At 44.5% G+C, this 27,581-nt stretch overlaps 1 protein-coding gene across 10 annotated transcripts in view; it reads right to left on the bottom strand.

The window, feature by feature from the left end:
• Positions 1-3,719: 3,719 nt before the first annotated feature.
• LOC105566598 (serine/threonine-protein kinase mig-15) overlaps positions 3,720-27,581 on the bottom strand; it is a 38,291-nt gene continuing 14,429 nt past the window's right edge. Inside the window, exons 3-21 of one of the 10 annotated variants that reach the window (XM_012020722.1) lie at positions 22,223-22,279; positions 20,740-20,784; positions 20,361-20,643; positions 19,850-20,061; positions 19,514-19,742; positions 19,167-19,427; positions 18,925-19,094; positions 18,430-18,450; positions 16,450-16,635; positions 16,101-16,204; positions 15,307-15,398; positions 15,139-15,215; positions 13,438-14,268; positions 9,613-9,759; positions 6,150-6,363; positions 5,776-5,996; positions 5,349-5,666; positions 4,613-4,912; positions 3,720-4,476 (exon numbers count right to left, since the gene is read on the bottom strand). In XM_012020722.1, the coding sequence (XP_011876112.1) occupies positions 4,393-4,476; positions 4,613-4,912; positions 5,349-5,666; positions 5,776-5,996; positions 6,150-6,363; positions 9,613-9,759; positions 13,438-14,268; positions 15,139-15,215; positions 15,307-15,398; positions 16,101-16,204; positions 16,450-16,635; positions 18,430-18,450; positions 18,925-19,094; positions 19,167-19,427; positions 19,514-19,742; positions 19,850-20,061; positions 20,361-20,643; positions 20,740-20,784; positions 22,223-22,279 (3,852 nt within the window). In that variant the 3' untranslated portion in view covers positions 3,720-4,392. The remainder of the gene's footprint in view (positions 4,477-4,612; positions 4,913-5,348; positions 5,667-5,775; positions 5,997-6,149; positions 6,364-9,612; positions 9,760-13,437; positions 14,269-15,138; positions 15,216-15,306; positions 15,399-16,100; positions 16,205-16,449; positions 16,636-18,429; positions 18,451-18,924; positions 19,095-19,166; positions 19,428-19,513; positions 19,743-19,849; positions 20,062-20,360; positions 20,644-20,739; positions 20,785-22,222; positions 22,280-27,581) is intronic. The other 9 variants (XM_012020724.1, XM_012020726.1, XM_012020727.1 and 6 more) reach the window with 9 other exon arrangements.

Below are 27,581 nucleotides of genomic sequence, written 5' to 3'. Positions count from 1 at the left end.
CATCGTGGACACAGGTCTTGAGAAGTCACTGGTTTACAGACATAAATTAATTGAGAAATTTTCAAAAAGTGTGGGTAACCAGTTTTGATTAGCGAGTGGTTCGTGTACAAGCGTGACGGAAAAAATTTCAAAAAAGAATGTAACAGTATCAAAGCATGATAAAAATTTTCAAAAATAATATCAGAGATAATTCAAACACGTCTGAAAATGGACTTCATTAAAAACAAGTTACTGGAGTTAGCGTACTTGTTAGTCGATCGATTTATGTTAGCGTAATTGTAATTGCAATATTCTATATTAAATGGGATTCTTTTGTTCTTCGACGTCGGTTTTTAATTCGCGTAAAATTGTTTGTCATCCGTGACAAGCGATCGACATGCGTCTGGCTGCGTGATAATTAGCTGAATATTTTGAGTGCCGAGCTAAATTCGGCACTGAACTTAATAAATCTACTATATTATTTTAATATTTTATTACTCTCTTTAATATCTTGGTAAAAATTATATTTTCGCTTGCTTTAAATATTTAATAAAATTACTCCAATTGGATAAATAACACTCGCAAATGGATGACGAGGTCGTCTTTTGTGGAAATTTACGCATCACCCCGATCTGGGTGGCACTCAAAGTGTTAATAAAATGATGAAGGAGCGATTCTCAATTTAAAATAAAATAACAAACGTAGCGCGTACGTTCTCCAATTCGCTCGCCGCCGGCCGGCGATCCGAGGCATCGGCGACGGGAACGGGATGCGGAAATCGGTAAGCGATTAAGCTCGGATCCGTGGGAGGATGCGAAGAGAAGTTCGATCGCACGTGTGCCCAGGAAGTTGCCCGCGAATTCTCGCGGTCGCGATAAGCATCGCGTAGCACAATAAACACGGAAATCGCGTTAGCGGGTTTATTACGAGAGTGCGAATTAACAATGGCGGCTTGCCCGATGAACCAATCTACGAAACTTGCGATTAACATCCTCCGGCGACGGAAGGGGGAATCGTCGGTCTCGCCGAGGGGATAAAACAGAGAAATGCATCGTCAATGAAATTACGAATGTCCGTATATTTGACCTTAGCAGTAGTGTGAATAGTAATAAAAATAATAATAATAATCGCGCCGTAATCATAGTACATCGTGACGTTTCTCTCATAAGAATAATCTAAAAGTAGTAATAATACAATCGATAAATTGCGATAATAATTACTATACTGTAAAAAAAAACTCACTACCATCTTTGGGAGACAATGCGTAAGAGAAAGAGGGTAAGGTAGCGGACGCCGTGGAAACTTAAGATTAAAGGGTGGAGAAGTCGAGGTCGAGGTCGAAGAGAAGGATGTAAAGAAAAGGGGATGTTCTTCCGTACAAAATTAGTTCGCAGGTCTAGTTTAAGGTAATTAATAATATTATACTATCATATAATATTATATCCAAATTCCTGCCAATCGTAAATAACCGCCCGAAAGTGCAGTATTCGCCGAAAGTCACTATTCTCTCTCTCTTTCTCTCGCACACTCATACTCTCACTCGCTCGGTTCTTCCCTTTTTTTCGTTCTCTCTTTCACACTCTCTCCCTCTCTCTCCCTTCCTCTCTCGTTTAGTGTCCCACTCGTTCTCTGTCCTCGCGCGATAAAAAGCTTCCTCCATTTAAAAAGCAGTCTTTCGTAGCACTGTGCGGAGCTCCGTCCCTTCCCGTGCCTTCTCGTTAACGGTATAAAAAATGTTTCGCCACGGGCGAGAGATTACACGCTACCAAGTGGCAGCCTCGGCGTGCGACACCCGCGAGACGCTCTCGCGCCACGACGGCACCCGGGAAGTCGTCAATCGATCGAAGCAGAATGCATATCCTTCCGTGCGTGTCGCGCGCGGGGGCACGTCATACACTTATTTATTCACAAATAAATGAGTGCGCAAGTGTCTCGCACGTGACTTCCGATTTCGTTCGGACCGTCAGAATCACCGTGTCGCGTTCACCCGATCGCATGACGCTTCGCTTTAACAGGACGCGGAGGACCTCGGATCGTCGACGGTAAGATCGGTCGTTCCGGTCACTCGCTTCGTAGGGCGAACAGAAGATACGTCAGCCTGACTGCGCCTGACGAGAATGAGACCTCGTCACAGAGTACATTGCTTATCGCTGTATCCGCTACTCTCGCTACATCACGCAGACAAGCACGCAATCGTTCTCGCTCGAGCACCGATCTTGGCAGTCACGCGGAAAACCGGCATCCGACCGGATAATCTCGGCATTTAATGTCTTAAACGTTCTCGCCGCGTTGATCTCGCTGGTCTCACGTGGTGAACGTCAATACATTTCCGCTACAATTTCTAACATTATGCGACCCGGTATTGATAAAATCCCTGCGCAAACATTACGTGTACTGATTGCACGTTGGAAAACTCCGCTGGACAATGTGAACGAAGATTTCGTGTAATTTGAGAATTTTACCTTTTTCCCCCTCGTTATTAACGCCGTAAGCCGGCTTAAATCGGACCAGGATAATCCGACGTCAATAAAATTAGCGATATAATGATTATATTAAGGATTTATTCTCTTTCGAAGCGAAGAGAGAGTATCTTCGAGATTATATGAGATCAGACTGTAATAACGCTCCGGAGGCGGAGCAGCGATTCGCGATCGAGGAACGAGCAGGAAGACGGAAGGGCAGGATGCTCTCATTTAGCGCGCGTCGTCTCGCTAAGTTACAAATTTCTTACAAAAGCCGAAGACTTACATATCGCCGTGTATTGTTCGTCGACAAGTGACGTCGCGACGAAATGAATTGTACGAATGTGTGTTTCTCGCGGTGCCGCGGTACAGTGGAGCACGTGTGTCAATAAAATGTAATGAAGGGAAAAAAAAGAATTACTGGAAAACTCTTGGAAAATTTCTCCACGCACCGTGGAGCAAAGAAGAGAAAGAAAGTCCGGCTATTTATTATCCCGACGTCGCGTGTGCGTGTCATGAAATTCCTACGGTACAATTAATCTATAATTTATAAAAATGCGACTCGTCCGTCGAATGTCTACCCGCGTTATTTCATCTCGCGTCGTCGTCATCGTCGTCACGCTTGCTTGTCCGCACGAGCCGGCGGAAAGAACCCCCCAGCTGCTATAACTATACAATTAATTAACGTTAGTAATTACTCTCACTTAATTCTAAATTTATCATGATATCGCGTCGTACGTAACGATGTTATCTCCATTACTCATGGCGCCAGCCCGTCGTAACACGTCCGCTTTTACTAGAACACGTCGCTACACATTTCGTTTAAAACCACACCAGAACTTTTCACTAAGAAATCAACAAACTTCGACAAGAAAAGAATCACGATTTCGCGCACTGTACGAGCCTCGTTTTTTTTTCTGTACTTCTTTCTCTTTTATTCCTCGAGCTCCCCGACTCTTTATACGACACTCATAATTCGATTACCGGAGTAGATCCTTGATTTAAGTAAGGAAAGAGTCTCTTAGAATAGGGTCTTTTCTTTTGTACAGACCAATCCATCGATATTGCACGAGTTTCCTTACACCGAAAACAGTTGCACGACACGACCGATCGGTCGATACGAGCTGGTAATTCGTCAACACTTGTTCTTACGACTATCTACTCACAATTTTCAGAGTGATCAGCACAAATCAAGTTCGTACTCTATTACGTTATTCTAAATCATTTTCCGTATAAAACACTCTTAATTATTAACTATTCAGACATAGTAAAACACACTTTGTCTCATTTCTTTATATTTAAGGTTCCTTGAGAGTTAAGGTTTACGTATACATGCCAACGCGAAACAAGTACAGACTTATCGTAGTGATTAAGGTGATAAATTTGTATTAGAAAAAAAGGACAGAGAAAGATACATAGAATATTAATGGTACGATTTACCAGCGTGCAACAATTCATCGTGCACTCTTATTTTCTTGGAGAGGATAGAGGGGGAGAATTCGCTCTGCGTTTCAGCCACGCGTTAGGCCGCGCCGCGCAATCCGCAGGGCGAGCAAGTGAGAAAACAGAGGAACCGCTTGACGAGCAGATTCACGAATGTTAACGTGCCCGGTGCGCCTCGCAAGGGCAACCGGGTGCATCGTTGGAACCTGTCGTCGTACTCTTCGTCCTCCTCGTAGTCGTAATTATAACTGTACGAAAGATTACGTGGATAATGATGAGGGTGGTGACGATGACGTTGACGTTGATAATGCTGTACTTGTTGCTGATGCGGATAAAGATGCTGGATACGGTGTACGCACTTCCTGGTCTCCAAGGCGCTGGGTCCTGGCAGTGAAGGGCGGGCGAGGGTGCGCGCCGATGCTGTATATCCCGATACACGCGGAGGATTGTGCGACGGGGGTAATCGCGAGGATAATAATCTTGGGGCCAGATTCGGCCTCATTCGGGATCACCAGTTGGCCATGCCCGGTTTGTTTAGAGTCATGAAATAGATCTGGCACGAACTACCACCCTTCGCCGACGAGAAGAATACCTGAGAAGCATATTACAAGAATGACATATGGATGAAAGAAGACGCATACGAGCATGGAAACATCTACGATTTCATGCATTGACGCGCGGTTCCAACTAGGAAGCATACAAATGCGTGTACTTGAGGTCATACGCACCTTATCGTTACGTTCACAGAGGAACTTGAGCCGTTGAGCCTTCTTGTGCATGAAAACACCGTCGAGATGGCCGCTGTCCACGCTCCTAATCTCGATCGCCTTGTTGCCCCAACCCATAATCTGTCCGGTGCCAATGTATGCGACGCTCGTAGGCATCTCGCCCCACTGAAGAACCATCGTTTTCGATACTCTACCGTAAGTATTGACATATACGCCCTCGTTGTCGTAGCAGAGCAGCAACTGCATGCCGTTGCTATTCGGCAGTGCCACTATACAGTGCGGGCAAATAGGACCCTGGGTCTGCGGTTGAAAAGCAAATGATAATATAAATTACACAGCTTTGAAGAGGATACAAAATACATGTAGGTAGACGTACGCGTTTCCAGCTATTGATCGGTCGAGCTGCAATTTATCAATTTGAAAAATACAGGGACTCGATATCTAAATAAAATTAGAATAACATATCTTTATCGCTATACCTAATCGATTATTGATAATTGATCGTAACGAAAAGGCTCGTTTAAAAATACATTTCTCGAATTCTCGCAATGAAAAATTATTAACGCTTGCCGACATACTGTTAGATACTGTAAAGTACGTGTTAATATTCTGCTCGTGCCGAGTAATCACCGATTTATCACTGAAAAGTGTATCTGATTTCTCGTACGTCGAGATCGACCGATAAATCGTACCGCGCACATCTACCCAATGCGGATGGGAATCTGATTTCTCTCACGTGTTTCGGTAGATATATGTCGTAAACCGTGGCGGAATCCAAATCGACCGCGTGAAATCCATCGGCGCTGCCGTAAATGACCTTTAACCTTGAACCCTCCTCGACCGTAAGGTCAACCAATAGAGGTCTGTGCGCGAGTTCGCCGAAAGACTTGAAGGCCATAAATTTGTGGTACGGCTTTGGCGCCCAGGCGTAGATCTCTATGGAGTCCTTCAGTGCGATCACGAGGAACTTTATTCTTTCGTATTTCACTATCTTGAAGTGCACCGCGCCCTGCAGATCGCCCACGTTGATCCAACCGTTACGTCGCTCGACTTGCTGCGAACAAACAAGGAGATGCGCGACGTTAAAGCGCGACGAATACGCACCAGCACACACGCGTCGGAGAGGAAATTTTTTTTTCGATATGAACAAAACCGGAACTTACGTCGCTGTGACCATCCGTCCGCAGAATTTTGCTCTTCAACCAGGAGAGGTAATAGACGCGCACTCTATTTTTCTTGCCGCTGATTGTAACGAGGATATTCTGACCCTCGAGGACCTCCATTTGTTGAAAGCGTCTTCTGCTGATCAATTGGTAGACCTTGCCCTGTCCACTCCTGTCCAGTAGCATCAAGCCGTTCTCGGTTCCAATTAACAGATTTACACCTGTAAAGCGGAAAGAATCGGTTACGATCCGAGCTCGAGCGTGCGCGGTCCAGCCAGGCAACGAGAGGGATTCTGCACTGACTCTACAGGACGTTTGATAATAGACGTAACACGGCTTGTGAGCAAGCGTGATCGGACACTCTGTATACGCACCCCATAACGCGGCGCAGAGGATCTCGCTGTTGAAACGCTTCTTGTATTTGCGTATCTCGGGTGTGTCCGAGGCCAAGTCGTGGCTGGTGGGAGTCACGTTAACGTTCACGTGGGACTCCCTCCTCGCTGGGCCGGCTCCGAATCCGAAGGTCAGGAAAGACCGCTGTTTCTGTTGGAGCGCAAACGGAGGAGGTGATTTCACCGCTTGTCGATACTGCAACAGAGATGGCTTTGCCGTTTAAGAGAACCCCGGGTGGCGAAACCCCGGTGTCGAGAAAACAAAAACTGTCAGGCAAAAAAACTCTACTTTGCACGCAAAGAGATGCTGGAGATAACTAGGAGAGTTCGTTCATCAACCCAAATACCGCAAACACGATCAACAGAAAGGAGACACAAGTCGCAGAGAGAGTCGCGTAAGGATACCCTTTTTCTCATTAAATGGTAAAAGAACAACATGCAAAAGGATTGAGCGAAGAGATGAGGAAATGAAGAGAGAACAAATCAGCCGAGTCAAATATGCGATTATCTACATAGCATTCGTACAAACAAACAAATATCACCTCGATCGCAAATTAAAGCGTTTTTCTCTTTTCGCAGGGTAACGTAGAAGTGAGAAAGAATAAACATTTGCATGTGGTCCACGGTGTGTCGTAGGGGATGATGCGTTTGGTAAAGGATGAAGCGGGCTCGAAACTGGCCAAACTCTGGCGTTCAACGGCATCCACAATCAACCCACTATTAGCCATTTGCTGTTACGCGCGTCTTCGTGTTATTCTCGACATGACACACTCAATACGGGGGATTAAACATCCGCGTCGTGGAAACAACGGTGATTTATCCAGCGCGCGGTCGCCGCGCGCTTTCACGGGTGAGAAACAAAACCCAGAGAAAGGACAGATGAAGGAAGAGAGAGATGTGAGAACAAAAAGCAACGGTGTTCGCCGCGGCCGTGTTACAGGAGCTATTCGTTTTATTACCGTGGTGACACCAAGAATCAAGTATAGATTATTCCCACAGAAACCAACCAAAAAGGAGGACATAAGATAAAAAACGGCCTGGGCGTATACACAAAACTGGCATTCATTCTCGCGGTGCATAATGAAAAATCAGATCAACGTTCGAGAGCAAAAATAACACGTGTCCTCGTAAACCCCTCCGTTCCCGCCCCTCGCGCGAAAAAGCGAGGAGGAGGACGAGGGAGGGACAGTACTTGAAGTTCTTTGTTTTGTTTTGTTTTTTTCTTAAATGGATGAATAGATACTTACATTGTAATTAGTATTGGGATTGGAATGGTCAGTAGAGGGCCCTGCCCTTCGAGTTAGAGCTCCCGCGTGTCCCACAACACACAACATAATCCTGAATTAGTCACGCTGACAACCGTATAATTGACGCTTAATAGAGATCACACGTGAAACAGAGACATTGCGTGGTATCCTACGATCCTACCGATCGTAACGTAAAGCGTGACCGTACAAGCCATAATTTTCTTTTCTTTCCTTTTTTTTTTGTGGTAAACTCTATGTACAAATCCGATCTCGACTCGTAGCACGCTGCGCCCGCGATTTTCACGTCTCTTCTTGCACGTGGATGAGAGGTCGGGTATAAAGCGCGCTCTTTGCATACGCATGTAGGTATATGCAGCCCGTTGTATTCGGAATACTTCGTATTCCGCGACGTGGTCGGATATCCGAGAAGCGCGTCTGAAATCAGGGGGGAGGGAAACGGAGAAGAACTCCGGAGAGAAGAAGTGTCGCGAGAAACTGTCTCTCGTTCCCGTGAGAAACCGCGAGAGAAATACACAGGGTATGTTTAAGGGAAACGAGAAGCCTACGCACTTTCTTCTTCTTTTTTTACGGTAAATGAATTGGGTGTGCCGCGCGAGTCGTTGGATCGCGAAGATTCCTTTGACGTCGCCCCCGACTCAAGTCTGACGGGAGATGCGAGTAAAGAGATAGAGCGTGACCCCGGGAGAGCGATATTTCCGGACCGTTACTAGACTAGTGGTAACTTTCTCTCTCTCTTTCTCTCTCTCTCTCTCTCTCTTTCTTTTTAAGTTTCTTTTGCCAGAGTGTAGAAAAATACGACGACTTGAAATCGAATTGAAATGGTCGCCTCTAAGGGGCTAAAATTTCCCGCTAAAGTCGAACTCGGTACTCCCTCCCGGTTCTTGCCTACAGCACCGTACAATAAACGCAAGGCAATCTTTCTGCACGACTTTCGCAGACGATAATTTTGTCTGTGCACATAAAAAGAAAACAGAGAAAGAATACGAAATGAAAGAAAAAAAAAGAGAACCGTCAAGATCTATTTACCAATTGCTAAAGTTCACAACGTAATGTGAGAATGCAACCTAGAGGAACGGAACAACAAGATTGATACGTATAGTTAACAAAATGCACTTTTTGGCTATCACGGACAATTAACAAGACATTGACACAAAGCATAAGCCGCCCCCTGTGCAAACCCTCAAACTGAAACATGTACGTGTGTAAGTCACGCGCGATTTATTGTTCGATTCGGCATAATCCGAAAGTTTACAAGTCGCGCGAGCTCGTACCGTAATCATACTGTCGTTGCCACTAGTCCATTTCCAAGTCTGGCGAGGTACAAAAGAATATAAATCACATGTTTGCGGGTAAACACAGTACCATACGCGCTACGTACCTATTTTGCGACGTATGCTTAGAATAATCGATGATAATTGTACACATTATAGAAACGTTTCGATCCAATCACAAAAAAAAAAGAAAAAAAAAGGAGAAAGCATTACTCCTCGGACAATCCGATAACACGGAGAAAGGAAAGCATTCTCATTTGCTACTGAACGAAAATGATAATCATTCTCAAGTTCTTGGTCGATCATTAAACGTCAACGATGTACGTCACATCGCTCACAAGACTCACGCCTCGACGAGACATATATATATAAATAAAAATAAATATATATATAAATGTATTTCGCAGAAGGTAGAAATAGAGTTGCGGAGAGTGTGATGCATGCGCGCACTCGCTCAGCTTTCGCGCGTGACTGGATCCAGATGAAGCGAGGAGCACGAACAAACGCGAACGAACGAACTTGCTTCAACGGCGTTGACGTAACTGGCCCAAATTTACATCGTCAAATAAGTTCCATCTCTCGTTGGTGTATTAAAGGAGAGCCGGCCGATAAACTCGGCCACCCTCGTCCGCAAATATTCGCTCGCGATCGTTCGTCCTTGCCAGCTTGGATCCACTTTTAGACCCGCGCGAGCATGTCTCCCGTCAAACGTCTGATTAATTCCACGTTAAATTCCCGTCGGCAGCCGCGCTCAACGATTTTGTTCTTTCCACCCTGCAGCGATTCGCGTCGTGAACGTCTTTGTATTTGTCGAAAGGGACAAAGCATACACGAGTGCACGCATGGAAGACCGATATAGAAGACAGGAGATATACATAGGTACACAGACGGACGGATGAATCTGACCTCCTCGCTAGTTGACTTGTCCTGCCGTTGACCCGGCGAAGAAGTCAGGAGATCCGGTAAGACCGAGCTGGGCCGTGAACCCGGAGACGAGTCTGATCTCTGGAAATCACCGCCGCCTCCGCCTCTCGAACGGTCACCCTCGCGATTCTGCAAACCAGTGAGTCTCCGTTTAACAAACCGTGGCCAGCCGAAACAGTGGGTGCAAGAGTGGAGGTGAAAAAGAGACTCGATCGAAATCTGAATTTTTATTTTAACGATTACTTCCCCGTCCAGAGATTACGTTCCCCCTTTTCTCTGCAATCCTGACCTCATTTCCGTATGCAGAATTGACACGCGATTATCTTCTTCGCTTCATCGACGGGTCATTACGAATTCAGATCTCGATATAGTACGAACATAAGATAAGGGGCAAATTACGCTAATTAGAGAGGTGGAACAATTATATTGAGTGTTAATATCGAGACAGGAATTGGGAATTGATGATGAAATACGGCCAGCAAAGAAGAATGAAAGAATGTGCGAATTATGTCACGAGAAAGCAAAAAGACAAGCAGAGAGAGAGAGAGAGAGAGAGAGAGAAAAGAAACGGAAAGAGGAGACTGCAAAGAACGCGAGAAAAGCTATGAGAGAACAGATTAAAGAAAAACAATATGAAGTGAAATAACAAAAATAACGTCCAATAACTTGTTTCGACGATGCATCTAAAAAGAGATTACGAGTTATTGATTTCTTCTCACGGATACGCAACAAGTTGTATAACTTATGTTACTGATCAATACATATAGTGCAGAATACGTAAAAAGAAAACGCAATCATGCAAACTGTCGATTAGACAATATCGATCGCATCTAGCTGCTTCTTAAACGTATGCCATTAAAATGTAACGTCATGAATTAACAAATTTAACATTATCCGTATGTTGTACAATTTATTTTACTATAATTTACACGATTTATATGATATTGGGTTTACAAGGGATTCCAATATTCATTATTCTAGAACTGGTTATTCGATAGAAGTATAAATGCACAAATCTCGAGATGTACAATGAATCACAATCGCTAGCACGAAAACCTGCACGATGATAAGCAAAAAGAAAGATAAAATAGATTAATGACGCACAATGAGTGATATGTTATCGGTTGCTGTGCTGCTATCATAGCAAACTAGCCTTATACTAATTAAGCTAATAAAACCGAGTGCAATTATCGCTTTTGTTTCGGATATCGTGCGACGTTAACGCAACAGTCGCACTCTTTGCTTTTCAGACTCTCGGCCAACGGACGTGAGACAAGATTATCTGAAATTCGGTCCGCGATTCTCAGAAGTCCCCGTCTGACGTGCGTTAAGTCCCAACGAAATTCCAACGATCGGAAACGGACAGGCAAACTCGCTACACGCGTCATGCCGGAAGAACACATAGAGACAAAATGAAGCATGCTTAGCACGTGCTGCAACAACACACGAAGGCACGAGATATGGTCGCTGTTTCAACGCGCAGATATCAACGCAACATTCGTACATGTCGCAAGCGTCATGCAAGACGATGCTCGTGATAACAGGCACAGCCTCGTACGACGTTTACGAAGTGATCCATCGTCTACGTATATCCTGTTCCTCGACTTCTGCGAGACCGTTCTCTGCCTCAACGTCGACCTCCTCTTCTCCCAGTACTTCGATCTTTGTAATCTCATCGCCTCTCTCTCTCTCTCTCTCTCTTTCTCTCTGTTTCTCTTTTCTCTCCTTCCTCATAATTTTTCTTGGTCGCGCAGGATCATGCATTAGAGATTGTATTATAACACAAAACGCACTCATACACGCCAGGCCGGATCGTTGATCATTGTTACAGTTCTCTCGATCTTTCCCTCTCTTCATCCCAATCTCGCTCATTTTCTTTCTTTCCGTTCTCCCTCATTATCTACTTCTTTCATTCTTGGAAGGCAAAGTTTTGGCTCGAGTAACAGGATTTCCAAGAGACCGATACTCAAAAAACACGATAGCAATCATTGTTGCAATGGTTAATATGTTTAGTAACTCACATATTAATGTATAAAGAGTTAATATTGTGTCGTAAACGAACTGGCTCTGTTGTTAATATGACTATTTTAGTTATCGTTAAAAATTCAGTAAACAGATTCTTGTTAGTGAAACTCGCACTTCGGTAGAAAGATTAGGAGAGAAAAATTTAACTGAAATGAAGGATCCTCGATCATATAAAACCGGTCAAAAGTCTCCCGAATCATCAATGTCGCTAATATTCTCCTCTATGCGAAAAAAATTCTAATTGGAACGCTCCGATAAAAAAACAATTGTCGACGGGGTTCCCGTTTGAAACGCCGTACTTTCGATTACTTCCATAAATTTAACAGGAATCGAAGCGTCAAGTGGTAGACCCGTTACGACAGATCACATTGAAACACGTTAATGTAATCGTAGAAACACGTGATTCGTCATCACGAACTTTCAGCAGTATTTTTTCTATTATTTTTTTTTTGCCAAATCCCGCGGCGTGTCGTTGCGTCGGTGGTAAACGACGTTGTCGAGTATCCCGAAGAGATGCCATGCGGTTAATCCTCAGTTCAGTCCCAGATCTCGTATTTTTCGTCGCCGTAGAAGTGGTGTGTCTCGGCGCTTTTCCACATAGTTTAGCACACATCACTCAGACAGTAGAGGACGAGGCTCGTTTGCCAGGGACAGGGAGACACAGCGATGAATGGAAAACAGAGGAGTCTGAATTACCGAGTAGCAATTAATAATTCGACATCTCTTTCGTGTTGGCCGTATCCTCGTATTAGTGTGTGTACGTTCACGCGAGATCCCGCAACCCAAGTACCGACAAATACCTCAAATAAAGCATCAGAAGTTCACAGATGGCAATACGTCGTGTGTGCACGATTAATGGGACCCGGGTAGGTCGTCGAAGAAGAAAACGCGCGTTAACGCTACTCAGCAAATACACTTGCAAAAAGCCTCTTGAAGAGCGAAGGGAAGAGTGAGTAAGATATTGTATCTCAGCCGCACCTCCTAGCGAGAATCTCCCATGTCCTTGGTAACAAGTAGGAACTAGAATTAGTGGTACTAACAGTAGTAGCAGTAGTAGTAATGGTAATGGTAGAAGTAAAATAGAGAGAAGTAGTGATGGTAGTGAGAAAGTTAGTAATAGCGGAGTTAGTGATGAAGATTGCGACGTGTTAACGATGTCCCAACGTTACGCTTGAAAGACCCCATGTTGCTTTCACACGAAACTAACGGAGGAATCTAATTGATTAAAGATTACACGAGAGATGATATTAATACTGCTAACGTGGTACTGATAATGGCACTAGTAATTAATAATGTATCGCTGCTACTCATTTGACAAATCGTGAAGGTGAATTGAACACAAGAAAAGAAAATTGCGCCTAAGAGTCGAGCGTAGCTGACTAGCCTTCTATGTGATCGTTATGCCACTGGATGTCGAAAACTCAGTCACGGTTGTCTCAGGGGGGGGAAACGTGAAGAATCGAAGTGTCCACGAGGTGTCACGGGGATACGAGCGAGTTGATTAGTTAACAAAGTGACGAATATTTACAAATGAATGAACGGAAATTGGCAATGAGCGATACACACGAATAGACACGAATAACTCGACGGACACTTCGAAGGTACGTTCTGGGGATACGGGCGTAGGATCGGGGAAGATAACAGGCAAAAAAATTGTCAACATAAGGTAGTAAGAAGGGTCTCTTTCAGGCAAGCACACAGGCAGGACTCGCGAAGGGCTCGCGAAGGTTTCTCGCAACTCGGGCTGGCGACTCGCAGGCGATTCGCCTTAGGGGGACTGACCTGGGTGACAACGGGGCTGTACTCGCTGGCCGTCGTACTGGCCGTGGACTTAATCGTTCCCGCATCGTCGACCACGGCGGATGCCGTAGCATCCGAGGGTCTACAACTGCGTCTTCTTGCGTTCTCGTTTTTATCGCGTCCGAAATCGTACCTCCTCGCCTCGTGCCTACTACCGAAGACGATTTCGCTCTCGGTCTTTTCTCTCCTGGGCCTCTGCGGCCCCTCGCGGCACAACGAGAAGTCGGTTAGGACCGGCTCACCGGAGCTGAGGGCACTGCCTTTCTTACCAACAATACCAGCGACGCTTATCTCGCTCCCGCGCCGATTACCGCTGGCGAATATACTCGATCTCGAGGAGTCCGACGACTTCTGCAGGTACGCCGAGTGTCTCGCAGACGGGAAGAAGTCCGAATTCTCGCGGCGGAAGGCGCGCGCGAACGCGCTCGACGCATTGCCCAGTTTCGAGTCGCTCTCCTGCCGCCTGTGAATCGGTTTCAATTGCTGTTGCTTTTGATGTTGATGATGATGATGAAGCTGCTGCTGCTGCTGCTGCTGCTGCTCGTGTTTCCGTCGGGCTAACTGCTCCTGTCTCTTGAGCGTTCTCTCGCTAGACGAAGAGGAGCGATCCTCGTTGGATCCGGACTTGCTCGCTTGATTGGCCTTGCTGTTGCCTTCTTGCTGTTGATGCTCCTGTTTCATTTTATCCAACTTTTCGTTAAAACCCTGAAAGAAGCGGGTAAAATCCCACTCCTTCAGGAGGAGCTGCTCATCTATCTCTGAACGCCGGTTGCCGCTAGCCGTTGCACGATCGTCTGACATCTGACTAAGTTTCTAGAGTGTGCGTACGATGGCGAAGGTAATGGTACGGTGACAGAGAAAAAAAACAAGAAAAAGAAATACGTGCGATAACAACATGAAACGATGATTGTCGATGGTGGTGAGATGGCGGTGTAGTGTAATGATACAATGTAATAACGACTATCTTTGCGGCGGTAATAAAGCTATCGTCAAGTTGGAAGTAGTCAAAATTTTTAATTCAACAGTAAGTACGAGACTGCGACAAAAGTTGAGGAGAATGTAATGGCAGTCCGTTGCAACTTCACCGCGGCAACATAGTCTGTAGCGACGTGATGTGATCGTCGTTCGTATATGAATGTGCATGGTGTATCGTACGACAGCGGCAAAAGTACAGACACAAGGCAGTGCGCCATGGTGCTCGCTTGGAATATACAAAGTCCAGTCTTGACGAATACGTGGAATGAGACAATGAAGGGAGCGGACAATGTCACTGATTTAGTCCCGAGTATCAGTTAATATTTACGTACATATTTACAAAAAAAAAGATGAAAAGAAAGATGAATATATGCGCCGCAATCGCTCACGTTTCCTTCCCTTTCCGTCCATCCTCGAGTTGAAATCCATTCTCACGCCAACAAGGACTTTAGGGCGGACGAGCAACGTCATTTAAATTTTGACGTACTTGACCTTCGTGAACAACTCAACGAGTTGGACGGGGAAGAAAACGCACCGACTGCTTTGCGCGAACTACTAAAACATGATTACGTAAGACTCGTACATCACATACCAACGGTATACGAAAAATCTCAATACCGAAATGAAATATATCCGAGCGAAAGAGAAGAGATCTACACAAATGTATATTTCAGCTTGCATCGCAATCTTGAGAGGAGAGATACTCACTCGTTTCATGACTAGCGTACGATCACCCGATTCTTCCTCGTCGGGGGTCGGTGGGAGCGGACGATTCGGTGCTCCTCCTGTAAAAGATCAGACAGAGGGTGCAGGGCGTTAGAAAATCACAGCGCGTAGGGTCATTAATATTGCGCCTGGGCATAGTGGCCTGCGTACCTTTCGGCTTATCCTCGTGATGTGAGTTTTGAGCATTGTGCGAGGACGACGATGACGAATCCGACGACGGTCTGAAAGGAGAAAATTCGGGACTGCAGCGGTGGAAATAGTGATTGCAGCGAGACGACGTGACGGCGTATGAAGCACACGTAATGCGTTGCGCCGGTGTTGCGAGGTAAGGCGACCAAGACGACCATATGACGCGAAATGCCGAAGCGTGGGATAGGCATGATGGAAGATGAAACGAAATGACATTAGTAAGTATTAATACAACTACAGCTACACTTCTTGCTTTAATGTATTCATAAAAGCGTTAAAGAAATGACTTTGCACAGTGTCGTATTGCATATATTATTACTTGTTTCTTTACTGGAAATAACTCGACGATACAAATAAAATGTATTATAACTGCCTTTTCAGAGAAAATGTTTTATGGACCGGTTATGTCATTCGAAACTGAACAAAGATTGCACAAGAAATAAAGCGATTAAGAAAAGAGTTTTATGTTTGTGTATTAAAATTTTGGAAAAACTGAAACTGAGCTTCTCTACAATTTTACTTTCGAGAGAAGTCGCAAATAAATCTGCAGTTACAATATCTTTTATCGGTGCCGTTGAATTAATATTATGCGTTAATATCAATTAATTAATAATGGCACGTATGTTTATGGGAATGAATGACGATAATGGAACCTTATATATCGAGCATTATTTAAATGTTATTAAATATATATTCCCAAATAAAATATTCCTGGCATTGGAATACTCTACGAAGCGGCAAAGTCCTCTACTTACAGTGGCTTGGGCGGATCGCTGGCCAGCAAAGTACCATCGTTTCTCAAATTGTTCCCACCAGCATCCTCGAGATCGTCGTCGCTGTCGCTCTCAATCGATAGGGCCTAGAACGACAAGATAATATAACGTCTTTAGAGCACCTCGCATTCGTCCGTGTGACATTGATTTCTGTATCTTGTGTACTCTTTCTTTTACCTCGAACTAGACGCAAGGCGATGTGTCTCACGCAATAAGAAGACAAAGAAAACGAAAGGGATAATGTAACAACGAGGGGAAACAGGGATGCAGGCATAAGTAAACTTTGCTGCTGAAATATCAATCGTGGTCGCACGCGGCTCCAATCGCTTACTTGATCGAGAATACTGGAAGATTGCGGCATCTGTTTGTTGTTCTGATCGTTACCACCTGCGGGCTGCACCGAATTCGATGTAGACGAGACAGCAGGGCCCTTATGCTGCCTGTTTGGCCTTGGCGGGGCCTCGGGGCCCTGTGACACACCAAGCTCGATGAGTTGAGCAGCCAGTATCTCCATGTCCTACCACCCACACGCATACACGCACAACCCCGTTAGTCACTGTTCCGAGACCTCTGAGAATCTTTTGCTAGAAGCCACCACCGGATAGCCAACAAGGCAGCCAAACAAGGCAGAGAGAGAGGCAAGGAGAAACGTCGAGGGGGGAGCGTAATGTTGTGCACTTAAGCGAGGCTACTCAACGCTCAAATAAAATTTAACTAGGTTGATTCCGAAACGTTTGGCCACATTTTAAAAGTATACTCTATTTATTTACTTTGAAGAAACACGATGTAAACATCGGTCCGGAGATGTACCTCCTGTCCAAGTTATAAATACTCTTTCGTCGCGACAAAGCGCTTTATAAAATCACTTTTGCAACAAATTAATATTACGTTAACGTACATGACACGTTTTTAATTCTCTTTGTGAGAACGTAGACAAATTTTAATAATGTTAATTACGATTATCTCGATTCTCAAACCTTTACGAACAAATTGATAATTTATTCGGTTATTATACTTTGCCTAATATACGATGACAAATCCACTTGTTTATCTCAGGTTGTTAAAATGTTTCCACAGAAGTCGACTTTGTCGCAAGAAAGAAAATGTTTAGATCAAAAAGAGACATTGCCGGATTCACGCTTATATGATCTTTTTTTATCCTTAAGGCAAATAATATATGTTTTTTAAACTATTTCTATTTCAGAATCGCCCTTTATAACGCTGATATGACTCAAACGCAACACGTTTAATGAAGAATTAAAACAGGTATATTAGACTATGGTTAGTAGGAAACTGACATTGAATTAATGGTTTTAATTTTTGTTCAGTAAAATAAACTACCATCCAAAAGATGAGAGATATTCGTTTCAACAGACAGTTTTAACAGCTATAAAGATGTAAAAAGTAAAAATGTGTCCTGCTGTCGAAAAACGTTTTTGATTTTGATGGCTATAAAAATGAAAATCTTACATTTGTTCCTTCAAATTAAACAAACTATATTCATAACGTGTTTTTAGGAGCTTCAAATCTTGTGGAGAATTATTTAGATATTCTATTTCTGGTGGTCCATCCTGGGCATTGTTATAAATGTGGAACAAATCGATTACTTTTAATATACATAATTAATCGTAAATATTCTGCTCATAATTTAATGACGCGATAGGCAATGACGTTATATCTCGAAACACCAACAAACGTGTTGTGTATGTAGATTTGAACATGTACAATCTAACAAAGAAAGTCCACCTAGACGATTAGAATAAGAGTTTAATATGGAACAAGGCAAGTGCTCAAGCGAAGGAACATTAAGAAAACATGTATTTGTTATTATAAAACAGACAAATTTAAAAATGGATCAGTGCAGCGCTCTAAAACACATCCTCCTATCGATTTATATTCTAGACAGTTTTAGATAAAAGTATTGATAAATGTACATTTATTTCTTTACTTGGAAGGAACAACTTTACACGGTAAAATTTTACATGATAAATATTATATTATAGATCACTAAGCCACCTGTTAAGTGCAGCCTTTGCTGCTATTGCAACTTCTTCAGCAGATTCAATTTTCCTAATCTTTATTTCATAAGAAAATTCCAAGAAACGGACAATCATTACATTCTTCATAAATTCATCAATAGAACGTTCAAGAATATATGTCTTCGAACAAATCATCGTAAAAACCAACATGATTTCTGCACTGCTCGTCATTGTTAAATCATCCGTATTACGCAAGCGTTTGCAGAGAAGCAATTTGTCAATATACAAGAGAAAGAGAGAGAGAGAGAGATAAAGTGTGCGTGTCATCTTACCTCTGGCTTCTTCGGCGGCAGCTACGGTAGGTGTGAACATAGAAAAGAAACAAAAACCGAATACATTCCAAGTTCGAGTGCTAGGAACCTCTGTGTACGTGTGTATAGTACGTGTGTGGTAGAACGCATCAGCGTGTGTGCGTCAATGACGCAGTAGCGATGTAGAACGCGTGCAATGGACATGATAAAAATATATATATGTATAATATATCGCAAGTATATATAGAGAGAGAGAAAACATACAAAGTGAACTATGCGTTAAATAGATAATGTATACTTGGATCGATAAATACAAAAGTTTAAGGCAAAACTGCAAAGAAAAGGGAACGACAGCGTACGCCTTACTACAGATCTGGTCATCTATACTTTTCGTTTATGTCTATTTATGATTGTCCTTATCAGCAGAGTGTCGTGGAAGGAAGGAGGGACTCGGGTTGGGTAATTAGACAAGATTGGAAGGATATGAAAAGTGGAGGCCTATTTACAAAGACTCACCATAGGTTTGAAGACACTGTTCCTTTGAGGTGCGGACTGCCCGCCGGATCCTCCTCCTCCAGCAGGTGTCTGATGATTGGAAGGCGGCGTAGATACTTTGTGCGGTTGTCGGGGATCATCTCGAGGTGTCGGAGGTAATGGACGAGACGGTGGTTGCGGATCAGGCACCACTGTTCACGATTATCGACATTAGTAGCGTGAAAAAGGTTGACTGCGATCTTTTTACAAATCATTAAACGTACCAATGAGTCTGTGCGGTATAGCGGGTCTCGCGGGTGGTCCAGGTTCCGGCACCTCTCTTTGCGATCTCCCCCCTGGCTTTTCTTTCGCGGCAGGCGCTTGCGGAAGTACGTCCTGCGTTAGAGTCCTACCCTCCTGAATCTGTTGGAAATTACGGCGCAACGTATCACCTCCAGGCGCTTGAACTATGGACGACGGTTCGCCCGCCAATGCCGGCTCGTCCTCCTCGTTTTCGCTACCGCTGTACCGATAATCGTCTCTTTCTGCAACGAACGACAAATGTAAGCGTAACGACGATGCATCGAACTAAGAGTCTCTAGGGCGTAACTCTCGTTGTTATCTCCTGTACCTTTCTCCTGTTTGCGCTTTTTACAGCGGTCGATGTGATCCTTAAGCTGTATTCTGACTTGTCGTTCCGTAGGTTGGTCCCGTATAAACGGATGTTTAAGGAGCTGTTCCGTATAAGGTCTTTGATGGTAATCCTTCACCAGCACCGTTTCGATGAATCCGTGAAACTTTTTGGCCCACTTTTTCGACTTGAGCCGCGGCGGTGGATTACGAGGAATCAAAAACAAAGCCTGTTTGATAAAAGAAAACAATATAATGATATGTAATTATGAAAACAAGAGTATTATTCGTTGCGAAAAGTACGTATTAATCGTCAAAATTACTGAGGAAGACTCACTCTCATGGGATGTAGATCGCAGAGCGGAGGTTGTGATTCAGCCATTTCCAGAGCGGTAATTCCGAGCGACCAAAGGTCGCTTCTATTGTCGTAAGTAGCGTCTGGATTCTCGTCACATGCAATAACTTCTGGAGCCATCCAGTAAGGTGTGCCGATGAAGGTGTTTCTTCTGCCTATCGTCCTGTCCAACTGTGCGCTAACGCCGAAGTCAACTGAAAATATCACGGGATAATTAATGCACAAAGATAAGACGTGCCAAAATAATAGACGCGTTTTAATTCGATGCAAAAATTTCTCTCTTGTAAAGTTTCACCTCAAATAAGTTATGCATGTGTTATTTCTTTGGAAAGAAGAACCCGACGATTTCTTTTTGCACGGAGAAAGTTCAACGTTAAAGCCAACAATTATCTTGATTGATAAAAATTATTTGAAAACTACGTAATATTCTGTCCGGCGAATACGACTTAGTCTTTTGCATCAACCTGACAATCGATGCCTGCATTGACCCTACCAAGTTTGACTTCCGCGTTGTCTGTCAACAAAACGTTCTGCCCCTTGATATCCCTGTGGATAACTTTATTGCTGTGTAGATAACTAAGTCCCCTCAGTATTTCTCGCGATATATAAGCTATCCACTCCTCCTTCAAGCTCTGGCCCTTGGTGGACTTGACGAGATCTGTGACGGAACCAGCTCCGCAGTACTCCATAACCAGCCATAATTGATCGTCCTTGCCGGGTGATGACTTCTTTACGAAGGCACCGTAATACGTAGCGATATTCCTATGGTTCGAGTACTGCGCAAAAGAAAAAGAAGAACAATTCGTTTGCATTAATGCATTCCAGCCCAGCGCTTTAAAATATTTAAATAGGAAGGTAATTGAATCGCTCACCCGCTTGAGTACATTTATTTCCAACTTGATTTCTTCCTCCTCATCCTGCAACGAGACGAACAGTCCGTTAACTTTCTCGGGTGTTTCTTCTAATTTCTTATATTGCGCTTTTCACAAGTTAAGTAACATGTTATTTACATAAAGATCGTTTTAGGTATCATACTTCGAAATTTTGTACCAATTTGTACAGCTGTGAAACGGTAGCAAAGATTGCGCTCTACGCGCATCCTATTGTAAAATTCGAATAAGTAGGTCATTGTCAGAAAGTCGCGTCGTTAATTAGCCTCTCTCTACGGTTTATATTAATGCGATTATTAAAAAGACGTGAACTTTAGAGCTGTTGTGCACGGTAATCGCGCGAGAATAAATACACAATCGCCAGGCCAAGCGGGCCCGACATTTTCCTGCGAGTAAAATGTGAAAATTCTTTTTTATCTAGAAAAGCAAGCCTGAGACGCGCGCGCTTAAGTAGGTAAGTAGAGTCGAGTCTTTACTCGCGCGTACACCGAGGGGGAGAGGAAGAGAGGAAAAGAGGGCACCCGCGAGAAATGATACAAGGAGAGAGAGGAGAAAGGGAGACGGAGAGATGCGCGCAATCGTAATCGTAACGCTGAATCCCGACGCATCTTCTGCCGCCGATTTGGTCGATTTGACGCGCGAGGAAACGGTTAAAAGTGCAGCGTAACGGTAACATTAAGTGCCACGTTCCCCGCTTTAGATATAAATAGAGAAATAAGCGCGAGGAGGATCTGTTTACCGGGAATATTCCATTAGATGAGTATCGGCCGCGGGATGATTCATATCAGTGTAACTGTAAAATCGCCTGCACCTCGTACCAAGCTTTAAACGTAACGACGGCGATACAAAGGAAAAGCGCTGCCGCGCGCACGTGCGAATGACTTGCTCCGAGCGGCTATTGTCCAATAATACAAAGTATAAAAATATTCATTTACGCTGGGAGCAGAGGCAACCGCTTCGAAAACTCGAGCACGTCGAGTCGAACGTCCACGATCGTTCGATAGATCGGAGCGCGTCCGTCGTAAAGAGCCATACGTCCCCCCGTCCCGCGGACATTACTCATTCGAGATTCCGGAGGCCGTCGAGCGATCGAGCCGTATCGCTCGCGGTTTCGTAGAAAACGGCCTTTGTCTTTCGTCGGCGTTGACGATGCCGGCGGTAATGAATTTAGAGTCGCCTCGCACGTCGCGCTCCCCCGCCGATAAAAACTTATCTAACCGCGGTCGCGGGTATCGCGTCCATTTCTTTTTTTTTTGTTTTCCCTTTCGCGTTCTAAGGGAAGTCGCCTCCGTTTCCCACGTAAAGTCGATCTGCCGGCAAACGGCGCATCAGGAAACCCTTCGCGGTCACTTCCGGGATGGATCCTGGCGACTCGTGTGCCCCGCGGCAGAGCCGTCGTTGAACTCTCGAAGCGACGAAGGTAATTAAACCGCAGTGCGTGTCGCCGCCGCAACCGAATACTTGCCTCCGTGACGTCCATGACCTTGATGGCCGCCAGCTGACCGGTCTTGGTGTGCCGACCCTGCGGAGCAGAAAAGCGCATTGTCATTATATCGCCCCGTTGAACCCGCGGAGCATCGAGATAATGACGGTATTATTATCGGGCTGTGCGCGAGTGTCAAAACTTATCTGTCCCGACGTTATCGCTCCCGACGCCCCGACTATCGGCGCGTTCAAGCTATCGTCTCGTAATACGCGTCCCTTCGGGTAAATCGAGCCCTCCGGCTACCCACTCTCGTCGTTTACCCTTTAAAACAGCCCACTCGCACTGCGGTGGCCGGATATTAAACGGATTATTAAACACGGATTATTAAAAACGGATTATTAAAAAAGAATGACGCAACGTCGGCGAAACGCTGGGCGTTTTCTGTTGAGAGAAATTTCATTTTCTTTCTTCGGTCGCCACACTAGAAAATTTTTGTGTAAAGTCACAACCACACACGCGGGGAGAATTTTCTCTTAAATTTACCCTGAAAATCGTGGGACAACGTGGCATTTTGAAGAATTGTGTGAGAGTTTCTTGAAACTTTACCATACATTCTGCTTGGAAAATGTGTACCAACCATAATTTCAAAAAACTCTCATAAAGTTCCTCGAAATGCCACGTTGGCTCACGATTGTATGATTTTCGGGATAAATTTGGAGAAAAAATTCTCTCCGCGTATTACAGTGAGTAACATTAATGGGGCTCCGTTTATTAAAGGTGTATATACAGGGTGTTTCAGGAGGAAAGGTCAATATTCTGGGAGGTGATAGTATCGGTCATTTTAAGTAAAAATGTTCATACGAATATATGTCCCATTCCTCTCTGTTTCTGAGATAGAGCTACTTGAATCCCTTAGGCCCGGTCTACAATGAGTCGTTAGTCGTTAGTCAGAAGTCGCAACTATATGTTGATCCTTTTCCTTTCTGGGTGGAAGAAAAAGGACCGACATATAGTTCCGACTTCTGACTAACAACTAACGACTCATTGTAGACCGGGCGTTACGGAAAAAACACTCAATTTTTGAGCGTTAACACTCGATTATCCGAATTTACCCTCAAATTTGGGCGTGAACACTCAGATTTAAATATTTACACTCAAAATTGAGAGTAAATTTGGGCGTAAACGCCCAGATTGAAGTATTTACACCCAAATTTGAGAGTAAATTCGGACAATCGAGTGTTAACACTCAAAACTTGAGTGTTTTTTCCGTAAGGGATTCAAGTAGCTCTATCTCGGAAACAGCGAGGAATGGGACATATACTCGTATGAACATTTTTACTTAAAATGATCGATGCTATCACCTCTCAGAATATTGACCTTCCCTCCTGGGACACCCTGTATATTTACGTAGATACATCAGTAAATTTGTATCATGCAGATAAAATTATTGCCTTATACAATAAGCGAGCAGTTTGTTTTTAATTTTGTAATTTTTCACCGAGTATAAACAGGTATTTGCACAACAAAGAGTGAAAAACAAATTTTTGTAAAAGTACGTGAATTTATACATACATTTCCGTTAATAATAATGTAATTGCTATGCGCATTATGTATGCAATTTTACTTTTTCTACGGTACAGAGAGACAAAAGCCTGATCTACAACGTGCTCTTTGCGCCTACAACCATTTTACTTTGCAGCCAATAAACACGTTGAAAAAATGTGTTGAGTGACAAATCGCACTCTCTAAAAGTCAATCGGTGAATTATCAGCGGAAACAGTGAATATTCGCTGATTTACATGTGAATCAGTTATAAGTATGAATTATTCAGCGCTATACTTCCAACTGTTGTCGGCGATAAAGCACCGATTGACTTTTAGAGAGCTACATTGTCGACAAATTGTTCAAGCGTTTCGACCCGCTTATATAAAACAGAAGTGTTTCTGGACGCAAAGAGCGCATTGCAGATCAGGCCGGACGGGCCGAGAGCCGACGTACGCGGCGGAAAGAGCGTTACCGCACGCATTTTACGCCGCTCTTTCCGACTGTGGAACCGCGTGTGTGCGCGCGCGGCAGACGTTGTCATGGATATACGCGCGAGCCGCCGTCGTCCCGGCCGTCCTCTCAAACAGAGTCGCAGCCTCTTTCTCTTTCGCTCCGCGGCGAGGAGAGCGAGGCGCCTGCTCTCCCTGCCTGCGAAATCTCCACCTACGTGCGGAGCCCGACTCGCGCGGAGCCGAGAGTCTCGGGGACCGAGGGACGCTCGGGGCAACATTGCGACGTACGTGCTGATGCAAACGTGATGCAAATGTCGAGTATCGTGGATTAAATGCTCGGTCCAACTTGGCCTCGGCTACGCGGAACGTTCGTTCGCGGAAAACGCGGCTACGCGCGAAGGGGGAGCGTCTCCCGCGATAAGGGAAAATAACGTTTGCTCGATTATCGTTGCGTCAGCGGGCGAAATCGGAGCCGGCTCTACAGACCCTGTGCGAGAGAGAAACGTAGGCCATCTCTGATTCTACGATCGCAGAATCTCTCTCACTCGCAGGAATTTGACCGAATCTTACGACCAGTCTCTGATTACAGGGTCTCTAAAGCCGGCGATCCACCTGGTGCGCCTCTCTTTCATCGAGCGGCGCGAATCGATTGCCCGGAAGTGACGTATGAATTATAAAACTCGTTCAATCGTGCCGCCCGCACGGCGAGGGAGACAGACGGATCTTCGATCGTCGGGCAATTCTTCCGCCTCGATTAAGTCGGCAATAAGTCGTAATTATCGAGCTGCGTGTCAGGTGAATTGAAATTGCCGGCCGTCGAGGGAAAGAAATACGCCTGACGTCATTTTTACACAAGTCACACGCGTCGCTCTGCGCTCCGGAGTCTCAGATTGGGCCTAAATGCGTCACCGGGAGACGGCTTTATCTTTTCTCCGAGGAGCGTTATCGCACAATGCGCGATAGATTCAATCTCCGCGGACTTCTGCGATTGTTTTTTCTAGCCACGCTCTCCGCCGTTCGCGCGGCTTTACGCAACGCTTTAAAGGCCTGTCCAGCTATTGCATAGAAGCTGCAGCAGGTTGACCGGCCACACATTTCTCGGAGCTAGAACTGGGACCAGGTTCTAGCATCGTGAACACGGGCCTTGACAAATCTCGCTGCTTGTCTCAGCTCCGTGCCTTCCGCGCGTTAACTTTTACATTTTGCGCTCGCGGGATTCGCCTCCCATTAGCGAAAGTGCAAAGTGGCTCAATCGGGAGCAGTGGCGTTTTCTAATTTGAAAAGTCGATCTCATCTCTCGCCGCGATTAGCAACGCGGACGATTCAATCGAACCGGAGAGAGCGCGAAACGGGGACACGTGACATTTTGGCCGAAACTGAGTTAACAATAGATCCCCGACTCTACGTGAATAGGCGCAGCTGTTTGAAACAAAAATTCTTTCAACTCCTACTTGGAGAAGGGCCGGTTTCGCAAACGTCGGTCAACTGTTAACAAAAGTTCAGTGTCAACTCCATATCTTTTTCCGTCTTATCTAAGAGACAGAGATCGATTGATCTTCGGTTAGTAGTTAACCAGAGTTCAGTCAACTCCCTATCTTTTTCTGTCTTATTATCTAAGGCCCGGTTTCACCAAACGTCGCTTAACTTTAATCTTAGTTCAATTCATGTTTGTCTCTTTCTAAAGTGCACGTTGAAAAGAGACAAAGAACAAATTAAGCTAAGCTTAAAGTTAAGCGACGTTGGTGAAACCGCGCCTAAGAGAGAACCAATTAGCCTTCGGTTAGCAGTTAACCGACGTTTGTGAAACTGGCCCTAACTCTGTACTTCTGTTCAAGGCAAAACTAAAGATATTGGTTTGGTCAAATATGTAAAAGAAAAAAAGGAGATAAAAGGGGAAAAACTAGTTCAAAAATGGTATTAAGCCGTCGTATGTAATGTTTAAGTTCTCCGTATCTTTCTGTATATTTATATAGTTTATGGTTCCACTTGTTTTCTGAATGTAGAACATTTCCGCCATCTCCCTTTTACGTAAGTTTTTTCCCTGTGTAGCATTAAGGGATCTTGCCAATCGAAATCATGGCCTTTGTGGCCTTTTCTTTGCTGAACTTTTTCACTCATTTTAAAAATCGAAAAATGCACTTTTTTTAGATGAAAGTAAACAAGCGTATCTCGTTAACTACTGAAGATATTGGCATAAAATTTGACACAGATGTCAGTTAGAGTGCTACCAACCCTAAGAAAAAAAAAACTACTCGTTTGGATAAGCCCGCGCGATTTAAATGGGAAATGTCTCACTATTTTTTTATCACAGTAGTAAATATTAAATTGTGTATTAGACGATCAATCTCCGGAAATGTTATTTTAGTTGGCACGACTGCACAGCTATAATAAAATTGTCAGAGTGGTCGTTCAATCCGTCATTTATTAGAGAAAAGTCCTCTATTATGAGATATGCTTCTAATACGAGACAGCAGGTTTTCGACACCCAAATTCGATCACAAATCTTTTTCCGCGACGATTACGCGATCTAACAATGAATTTTTCACTAAACAGATCGTTCCGAGGGCAATAAATTCACGGTGGAATCGACTGATGACGCCGGTTAATTTAACAGAAACCCCGCTATCCCGTATTAGGATCCTATCTCATAATAGGTGACTTTTCTCTACTGGCGACCCACAAGAAACCTAATTCAATCACTAAACAGGTTTTTTAGTTGGCAGTAATTCTTGAATACATATGTTTTCAAGTTAAACATATACGTCATTCATCGAAACATTGTACCTTTTTGCATCAACGAAAAATTTTTGTGAATAACAAATATTTGCCTGGCGGCTCGTGACCGCCGCACATAGTTGAATCAGGCAATCTCATTTTACTTCAACATTTTTTCCCCAGTGTACCTGTAAAATTTTGTCACGCGCGCCCTTCTCGTCCCAATCGATTCAATTAGATTTTATCCTCGTAGATAGATACGTGACGGTGGCGAATTAATTGGACCAGACTCCGCTTAAAAATACCACGAGCTTCATCGTCGATTCCGATAAAACTCCTCCGATAGAGGACAATACGATTCGGCAAGATAATGTGCGCGCGCGCGCGTTCGCGTTTTCACGCATGGCACACGCGTGCGTGTTCGGCTGATTCTGTGCCGTCATCGGCAGAGGGTCATCGTCCTCTTGCTCCTCGCCCGCCCCTCGTCCTCCGCGCTGCGCGTAGCACGAAAGTAAAGCGTTTAAAGAGCACGAGTGCCGTGCTTCGCGCGCACGCGAGGCGGAGGAGAGCGCGCGCTCGCGATAGAAACGCATCTTACCCGCGTCTTCGACGAAGGCACGCGAAATTCGGCCTAGCGGCGCGAAGATCTTTCCGCGAGACACCGTCCCGGTCCCCCCCCCCCCCCG

This window comes from Vollenhovia emeryi, unplaced genomic scaffold (genome assembly GCF_000949405.1).
Source record: "Vollenhovia emeryi isolate VEMERY1.0 unplaced genomic scaffold, V.emery_V1.0 DF939144.1, whole genome shotgun sequence".
NCBI classification, from domain to species: Eukaryota; Metazoa; Arthropoda; class Insecta; order Hymenoptera; family Formicidae; genus Vollenhovia; species Vollenhovia emeryi.
Note: the sequence above shows the minus strand (reverse complement) of the source record. Positions and strands in the feature narration are given on the sequence as shown.